Source organism: Argentina silus, assembly GCF_951799395.1.
Source record: "Argentina silus genome assembly, chromosome: 17".
In the NCBI taxonomy this organism is placed as follows: Eukaryota; Metazoa; Chordata; class Actinopteri; order Argentiniformes; family Argentinidae; genus Argentina; species Argentina silus.
This window is the reverse complement of record NC_139671.1, coordinates 17,803,942-17,813,299: the sequence shown is the minus strand read 5'-3', so window position 1 is coordinate 17,813,299 and position 9,358 is coordinate 17,803,942. Positions and strand designations below refer to the sequence as shown.

General features: G+C 47.8%; 2 protein-coding genes across 2 annotated transcripts in view; one reads left to right on the top strand and one right to left on the bottom strand.

Moving 5' to 3' along the window:
• Positions 1–5,707, top strand: part of LOC310817788 (clathrin coat assembly protein AP180-like) — a 28,042-nt gene extending 22,335 nt beyond the window's left edge. Inside the window, exons 15-21 of the mRNA XM_083688491.1 lie at positions 1,425–1,526; positions 1,771–1,795; positions 1,975–2,020; positions 3,413–3,466; positions 3,599–3,676; positions 3,896–4,008; positions 4,174–5,707. Of these exons, the coding sequence (XP_083544617.1) occupies positions 1,425–1,526; positions 1,771–1,795; positions 1,975–2,020; positions 3,413–3,466; positions 3,599–3,676; positions 3,896–3,982 (392 nt within the window). The 3' untranslated portion in view covers positions 3,983–4,008; positions 4,174–5,707. The remainder of the gene's footprint in view (positions 1–1,424; positions 1,527–1,770; positions 1,796–1,974; positions 2,021–3,412; positions 3,467–3,598; positions 3,677–3,895; positions 4,009–4,173) is intronic.
• Positions 5,708–7,603: 1,896 nt separating this feature from the next.
• Positions 7,604–9,103, bottom strand: LOC310818440 (inactive serine protease 35-like; the record flags this gene model as incomplete). Its single annotated transcript, XM_083689385.1, has 1 exon — positions 7,604–9,103. The coding sequence occupies one exon, from the start codon at positions 9,101–9,103 to the stop codon at positions 7,604–7,606; it is 1,500 nt and encodes a 499-aa protein (XP_083545511.1).
• Positions 9,104–9,358: the final 255 nt, after the last annotated feature.

Below are 9,358 nucleotides of genomic sequence, written 5' to 3'. Positions count from 1 at the left end.
TGTCCATTTCTTCCCCTTCCATCTCTCTTTCTCTCCATCTGTCTCTCTCGCTCTCTCTCTCTGGGGCTGGCTCATTGCTTGCTTCCTGCCGTTTAATTGGGTGAGTTCATGGCTCCTCCTTCACATGCTGATTTCCCACAGTGCACTGCTGCATTGCAGTAGCAGAGAGCTGTGCCGTTGCCCCTCTAGCTGGCTGATGACTGAGAGTTAGGAAGTGTGCAACGCTATAATCTATCCCCCACTGAGCCTGGCACTGGCTGAGATGCAGTTCCCCCTCCTATACTGTATGATAATGGCTGCACCCCTTCTGCCACTTTAGATATTGATGCCAAATTCCAAACTGAGCCCCATGACCCCATGACCTATGCCCCTAGCTCAGTGCAGGCTGGCAGAGGTAGAAATCGGAGGACGGGCTCATTGGGATGCATGGAACGGAATGAGGAATGGTATCAAACGTGTGTTTGATACCATTCCCCATTCCGTTCCATGCATTACAATGAGCCCGTCCTCCGATTTCTACCTCCACTGGCCTCCCCTGCCCTAACTAGGCTATAGTTCTTGTAGGTCTGGACGGGGCAGAGCACCACAGATGATAGCACCACTTTGCCTTGTGTGGCCAATCCAAACCTTTCAGATCTACAAGTGCCAGCGGACTGTGTCTTGGGCTCAGTTTGAAAATGGACATTACTAGTGACACAACGATAGTCATTAGTGTATCATTTAGAGTAGTTCTCATGTAGCCAAAGATAAGTTCTCACCTTGGTTTCTCTGGTTGTTCATTGTTATTACATGGAAAGTATTATTGTGACTGTATTGACACAAATAAGTATAGTTTTTATAAACTGTGTTTTCTCATGTATAGTTGTGCAACACTGTATTTCGTGCAATGCTTTTGCTGGACAGTCGTGTGTGTGTGTGTGTGTGTGTGTGTGTGTGTGTGTGTGTGCGTGAGAGAGAGAGAGAATTCTCTGAGAGAGGGGATGCATCTGCCTTAGAGCATCTGTCTGTGCACGTGTGTGTTGAGACTGGATAGAAATGCGTCACTGGTTCCAGGCAGGGTTTGCCTCTCATGAACATTCCAGTGCTCCTCTCTGATCACTGTTGTCATGGAGACCCTCTCATTTGGTTGTCATGGTAATCACCCTCTTAAGGAAACCCTTCAGTTGTGATCAGAGAGGATTGTTGAAGCTCTTTGATTTAAACATATGTCCCTCTTTCTCCTCTCCCACTCCCCTCCATCTCCCCCCTTTTTCTCCTCTCTTTCCCCCCTCTTCCACTCCCTCTCATCCCTTTCTTCCCCCCCCCCCCTCTCTTTCTTACGCTCTCTTACGCCTGCTCTCGGCCCCCTCTCCAACTCCCATCCCCCTCTCCATCCTTCTCCCCCCTTTCTCCTCCCTCCCTCCCTCCCTCCCTCTCTCCCCTAGCTTTTGATGGATTAGGGGACGTGATGATGCCTGCTATGGGCGCCTCCTCCCCAGTCAAACCAGGTGTCGAGCTGGACGCAGCCATGGCTAACCTGGCCGGCAGTAAGTACTGAGGAATAACTGAATTTACTTCCATTGTATCCTCGCCCCTGTTTTCCAACAAACATTGATGTACTCCTAATAGCCTACAAAGGCATTAACTGCCGAACGATACCTAATATTGTTGCGTATTACCGCAGTGATATGATAGAAAGTGAGGTAGTGTATTTCACTATGGACAGTCAGTGTATTCTCTGTGTTTTGAGATATCTGATGTCCAATGTCCGTTTCCCTTTGTCTCTCTCAGATCTTGGAATGGGGAACCAGAAACCGTAAGAAGCCGTGTCTGTTTCTGTGTCTCTAGTTCTGTTTCTGAATAGATTGCGTTCCACACAAATCGCAATTCTATTCATTTGTCATCATCAATCTCTTGTTATCTTGTCCAGTGCTTTTTTCAGCTGGTTTATTGATCGATGGATCGATTGACTGATTGCTATCTTGCCTTTCACAGCGGCGAGAACACGATGGGAGGCGGAGCCAGTTGGAACACTCCACAGGTAGCTCCTCCCAGTTGGGGCGCTCCCATGGTAAATGTTGTCCGTGTCTTATAGCATGGAGTGGAGCCGCATGGCAGTGACAGGCATGGCATGGAGCCAATCACGCACACCGCCCTCATATGAATCTCCAGGGTGGTCCAATCACAGAGCTAGGAACATTTACAGGAGGAATAGTTGGGTGCCCAATTCCAAACCAGACTCTAGCCCATAGCCAGTAGATGGGAAGATTGTATAGGTCTTAACCCAATACGGTAAAAGCTCCACATTTCCTATTGGTGGGCAGGCTGGAGCTATTACCACATAATAATACCTAACCAAACCTTTTAGATCTTCAAATAAAGGGCTAGGGGGTTGATTTGGAAGTTGGCATTGAGTTTTAGAGGGATGAGTATTTGAACGAAAAGTGGATTGGGAGTACCCCCTGCAGAGTTCTGAAAGGGTGAAGGTTAGTTCCAAACTACGGAGCTGCTTTGAAACAACTTCCTTCCTCTTCCCCGTAAGGTTCTGACCTCCAGACAGTACATGCAAGCCACCTGACCCTCTACTGACCCCAACATGGCCCCTTCATTTGCACATTTGTTTATTCGGAGCCCCATTGGCTGTTACTGTAGCAACAACTACTCTTCCCCCAATTGTTCTCAACACAATACAAAACAACCATGCACCTAGACACAAACAACCGCAAAGAGACCATAACAACAGACTGTCTGTTGGCTGCTCTGTGTACAGTGCAATCTCTAAGGAGGCTCTCTTTACTGAAGAACTCCATATCCAAGAACTCTTTGCACGAGACTGACATTGAAAAGACAATATGCTCTCTATTTTATATAGGACATTTATAACCAGGCTTTTTGCTCCACAGAATGGTTGGGTGTTTCCACCTTATTGTAGTATAAGTTTCCTTAGTTAAAGCAAAGCGATAACCCAACTCGCCACTAAGCAGATCTTTAGTAACCTGACTGTACAAGGCCACCTCTCTCTATTGTGTAGACAGGCTTCATTCAGCTTCTCATTCGATCGCTGCATTAAAACTCATTGTTAATCAAAGCGCTATCGCGGCAGACTAAATAGAGACCCTCTGCTCTCTAAAGGCTTCTGCATGAGCAAATAATATAGTCTTGGAGGCTAGGTTAGGGCTTTTTGTGTGTTTTATGTGTGTGGTATCTGTGTGTGTGTGTATGTGTGTTAATACGTTTGATTTGTTTTCTCATGTTTGTCTGTAATTATGTTATGTGTGTAATTATGGTGTGTGTGTGTGTGTGTGTGTGTGTGTGTGTGTGTGTGTGTGTGTCTGTGTGCTGTAGCAGTGTTATCGTTGCCGTGCCTGTGTTTGTGTTTGTATGTAGTGTAGTAACGTCACACCTCCTCCTCTCCCCCCCTCCACACCCCTAGAGAGTTCCCATGGGGGTCCCACCTTTTATGGGGTCTTACCCCGGATTCGTCATGGTAAGACCACCCCGCCCTCGGTCCAGGACCTTTAGGAGCACTTAAGATGGCCAATGACCCCTTTAGGTGGCTCACGCGCCCTTAAGATGGCCACCATGGTGTCTGACTCTTCTTTCTCCATCTTTCTCTCAGGGAGCGGCCGGTGCTGGAGCTCCCATGATGCCCATGGTCAGGCCAGGCTTCCCTGCTGCCGGAGCCCCAGGAGCACCGGTAACACACACACACGCACACACACACGCACACACACACACACACACACACACACACACAGGGACAGATAATACACAAATGGTAGACATACGCTCACATGATCAACACACACACACACACACACACACACACACACACACACACACATACACACACACACACACACACACACACACATATATACACACAGAGCTCAGTTCGTTGTGTGTTCTCTGACAGATGTCTCCAGGAATGACCGGGAGCCCAAAGAGGCCCCCACCCCCCAAGAACGCCCTGGATGACCTCAACATCAAGGACTTCATGTAAACTCCCTCGTACCCAAACCTCCAAAGGTAGGTCTCTCACATTGGCACTCTGCACTAGTATGTGTATCACAATGCGATGAAAAGAGAATTCTAAACTGTACCTTCTGTAAGAGCCTGTAAAAAGGACATTTTTGTTAATCTCCCTCCCCTTCTCTCTCTCTCTCTCTCTCTCTCTCTCTCTCTCTCTCTCAGCGGTTGTCGTTGTGTCTGGAGCGATGTGGATGTGTGCACTCCGTCCCCGCCTCCCTCCCGTCACGCCCCAGCCCCTCAGCCAATCAGCCATCAGCTCCACTACTACCCCTGCCCTTTGCCCCGTTTACCCCTCCCCTCTCTGTCTCATGTTGTAGCACAAACCGTGGATGTGACTCATAGATACAGAAAACAAAAACCGTGTACGTGCGTGTGAGTGTGTGTGTACTTTAATGTTATCCTTTACTTAAACTAAGATAAAAAAAACAATTACCATAAAAAAAAAAAAAATTCAAGTGTATTTAGATTCGTTCTGGAGTTTCCGTGTATCAACTGACTTGGAATGGTGGATCTGTTGATTTTTCCGCGCGTCTCCCAGACGAGGACTGTGTTGTTTACCGTGGACTGTGTTCGGTGTGTGTTGTAAACCTCACTGGCCAATCCCTGCCCTCTACCCTTCCCTCTGCTGTCCAATCAAATACTGAGCCGTGTTTGACGTCATTCAACGCTTGGTTGTACTTCTCACCATAACGTACCTCCATCCAGTATATAGGTGTATGAATATGAAAATGTGTACAACTGTCACCCCAAATCTGGGCCTACGAGAAGACAAATAATATGGCAACTTCCACTTTCTGTACAAGTTATTTTTGTTTTTATTTTGTGCTACACGCAAAACTTAATGGACTATGTTCAAATTGACATATGCGTTTTATTTTGACGATAGATTATGCATATATTTCTTTAATCTTTATTTTGAAAGAAAATGTATCATATATTTTAGTTATGTCTATGAATTTTAACGGTGAAAAAAAAATGCAAGAAGATCCGAAAAAGAAGTCCCTTCCCTTGTATATATCTCTCTATCTGTATTCTGAGGCAGTATTGAATGCAATCTCAGCCCCTAATGTTTACTATTGCTCTCCCTGTTGGCGTGGAGTGGTACTGCATTTCAGCATGTAAAGTGAGGTTGATTTGGGCTGCACTCCAACACAATCGTAAAAAAGGTCTCCTTTCCTTCATAGTCGATGATTTCAAATGAGTCCGTATGTTAAAAGCCAGTTGTTGGAAACCTATGCAGCTATTTCTTCCACCATGGAGTGAAGGAGACAAGGAAAGAGGGTTTGCTCTGATTGTGAGGACGCAGCCCTTGTCCCCGCGCGGTCATTGTGGAGCGGTGATCAGTATGGTTGTACAGTCCCCCCCTTGGCAGTGCTGAATAAGTGTTGGGAACTCTCTCGCTGTCAGAGCGCTCAGATATACACTGGATGTACCGTGTGTCGTTTTTTTCTTCCAAAGTGACTGTATCTTTAATCCGTTGTGAAAAGTGAAAAGTGTTGAGAAAAGGAAAAATATGAATAAAAAACTTGTAAAACTAAATAATGGGGATAAGGATGACGGGGATAAGTATGATAAGGATGATGGGGATGAGTATTTGGTTGAAGGCTGTGTTGTTTGGTTTATGGATGGCATCACCCCCTCCCCTTCCCCCACTTGCATGTGAGTCCCATTGAGATGCAATAAAATACAAATACACTAACCCAAAGACCATACGACTCATACCTTACCTACTGTACCGTGTGTAAGGTTTGGATTATCACAGTTGTTATTCTTTTAATCACTCCTTAAAAAGTTTAGTCCATCAGTTTTATTTGGTATTCAAAGGGCAGGTTTCTATTCACAGGAATGAAATAATGAAGAGAATGAAATGAAAATAATACAATTCAAAAGTTTCAACATAATTTGTTTTTGCCAAGCAATACACTCATTTTCTAACACACACTCTGGGATTGATATTCAGAAAGCTTTTTTTCAACCATAAAACGCATAAGCCAGACAGTAAAGCTGTATATAATACATAGCAAACACAGTAAAAAAAACAGCCCTTTAAGTTTAACTCAAGTAAATTTAGCACCAATAGAAATCAACTTAGCAACCGTTACTGTATGTGCACCGTGGCCATCGAAGGAAATGTATCAAAGCATTCAGATAGTAGCAGACCTGGGTTCAAATCCTATCAAGTACTTTGCTGTGCTTGATTGAGTTTGCCTGGCACAATGGAATCAATGGAAAAGTCTAAATTTGCAAACCCCCCCCATCTGGCACTCCAGGCAGGCCCAACCTAGCACTCAAAGTATCCAAACCAGGTCTGGTTAGTAGCAAACATACTGTCGGCAGTCATCTCAACAGCCTTTTGCTCAATTGTGAGGAACACAAGTCGGAGCGTCTTCTCTGCTCTCCACTTGCTTCGTCCTCAAAAAGCATTGGAGGAGAATATGTAAAGGGGAGGAACCTAGATCTTCTCCTCCAATGTGTTCTCAGTAGGACGCGAGTGAAGGACGGAGGAGAGGACGCGAGGAGCCGTGCGCCTAACAATTGAGAAAAGGCTGTGGTCTTTCAAAGCTTACACAAAACTTGTGAACGACAGAACTTTTTCCTCCGAGCCTACAATGAGATCTGCTCAATTGAGCAAAGGTCAACCAGGAAAATGGTTTCATATGTTGTTTTCATTTAAAGATTCCCTGTGGCCTAAATGTGGCCTGTGTGTTCTGGGTGGTGTGTTTAGACAACTCCTGTGTTGTTGCTTTGTTTGTCGATGACGAGAGTTGGTGAAAGTAGAAACAGACTAGCACACCGCCCAAGATAAATTGATAACTTGGATGTTATTGTGCATTTACTAAATTATTATTGAAATCACCTTCTATCTGACACAGCCTGTGTTAGCTCTTTCAATTGACTGTAGTTGGTGTCACTTTTGTTTTTCACCTGTGTGTAATCCATAATCCAGGCATGAAAATGTCTGGTTGTAATTTGCCTTTATGTGTTATGTATGCTAATAGCAATTCTTCTGTTGCACCTGTGAGAAGCACATTAGCACATTATTAATCCATCTGTAGCCTTCATCGATTTTTTTTTAGGATCCATGTGTGTTCTCTCTGTGGCTCAGTTGGTGGAGCATGGTGCTAACAACGCTTAGGTTGTGGGTTTGATTCCTGCTGGGGCCATATATACTGAAATGTATGCACTCACTGCAATGTAAGTTGCTTTGGATAAAAGCGTCAGCTAAATGGCAGATATTAGTGTTGAAAACTTGTTTTCAGTGGGATTGTGGAGATACTTGATGTATCTGGTGGTTCGTAAAAAGTGACAGTTGTTTCTTCTCAGGGGAAATGAACAGATCCATTGTAGGTCCCGGATTGATTGAATCCTAGTTTTAATGGATACCTTAGTGCAGGTGTGCCCAACCCTCCTCCTGAAGAGCTACCGTCCTGTGGATTTTCACTCCAACCCTGACCTAACACACCTGAACCTATTCATTAGCTGCTCATCAAGACCTTGTTTAGCTGAATCAGGTGTGTTTCGGGGGGTTAGGGTTGGAGTGCAGGATGGTAGCTCTACAGGAGGTGGGTTGGGGAACCCCTACCTTAGTGTGTCAGACCTTCTGGCACAGGCTAGGATCTCCATGGATCCAGTGGCAGATCTGGGCGTATTTGAGCGGAGTGATCCTAACCGCCACGTTATAGTCCCTCTCCTTCCCTTCGTCCACCTCCACCCAGCGATGCCCTGAAAACACCCCGATCACCTTCCGCTGCCACCTGCCCTTCTTGTTGGAGCCCTCCGCTTCCTGTCTGAGGCGGATATAGATGCCGGCGCCCGTCGCCCCCTGCTGGGCGTCACAGTGCTGGTACAGGAGGTCGTCTGACTCCTCCGTCACCGAGCAGAAGCGGTAGACCACTTTCTCCCGCCCTCCCGCCGACGGTTCCTTGTCCGCGTCGAAACTGGAGAAGTGGATGCGGCCCAGCGTGTGTGGCTTAAGGAAGGGTGACACCCCCAGCTCCATGTGCTTCTGTTGGACCGGCCGTTTCAGCTCCAGGAGGGCATAGTCATAGTCTGGGGCGACTGCGTTGGGTCCGCCCGCTGTGTGGAACCAGCCCTTGGGGATGTGGGTCTGTTTGACGCGCGTCCAACGGAAGACGGGTTGCTTTCTTGGTTGGGCGCTGCGTGGCATTCGGTTGGTCCTGGCCCCTCTGCGTTTACCCCCTCCCCGACTCCCTACCTCCTCTCTGTTCTCCTCTTCAGCGACATCCCCTCGTGTCAGCCCTTCACCCCCTTCTGACATCACGTTGGGTCTCTCCCCTTCCACCTTCTTCCTCCTCTGCCTCCCTCTTCTCCGTCTCTGCTCCTGTCTCTCCCCTCCAATCCCATTCCCTTCCTCATCCCCTTCTTCCTCACCTTCCCCCTCTCCTCCAACTCCCTCCTCTCTTCTCCTCCCTCCTTTCCCCCGCCCTCCCTTTCTCCTGCCCCCTCTGCCACGTTTAGATTTGAGCTGCAGGACCCCCACTTTGAGCCTGCGGACCCCGTCAAGGTAGTCACTCCCGTCGTGGACGCAGTGGGCCGCCGTAAGCACATGTTTGGGGGACACCAAGACCCCGGAGCACCCCGTGGAGAGGCGGACCGCCGTGGAGAACGGGTAGCTGGTGGTATAATGCATGTCTGAGATGACGAAGCGGCCGTCCACACCGTACACCTGCCGTTTCCGGCGCGCGAGTGTGTGCGTGGGTGTGCGCAAAGGCGTGTGTGCGTCCGTCTCGTTCAGGCCGCGCACGGTGACCTCGGTCCGCGTACGCGTGCCGTTCTCGAACACGGTCTCGTACGCCAGTACCCTCTCCAACTCGGCCTGGTCGGGACGGGGGAGGGCGCTCTGACACTCTATCCCACACACGCCCTCTCCTCCTCCCCCCCTCTCTTGGTCCTCCTCTTTGCCTTGGAACGTGGGGGCACGCAGATGCACCGTGAGCCGGTCCAGCACCACAGGAACCCTCTGCACGGACCAGCTGTACTCTTCGTCATCATCGTCATCCTCGCCACGGACGACCCCTTGGACGACCAGCCCAGTCACACAGAGGAAGAGACACAGAGGAATGGGGCCCATCACACTTCTCCAACAGGGCCTGAGAGAGAGAGAGAGAGAGAGAGAGAGAGAGAGAGAGAGAGAGAGAGAGAGAGAGAGAGAGAGAGAGAGAGAGAGAGAAATCTATCAAGGACTCTAGGCAACCAATTTTAGGGCTTCCATGTAACTTCAATAGGGACTCTATGAAACTTCACAGGGCTTCTATGTTACCTCATAGGGCATCTGTAACCTGTAAGGATTCTTCTACATACTCTGTAACATTTACTTAGTCTTAAA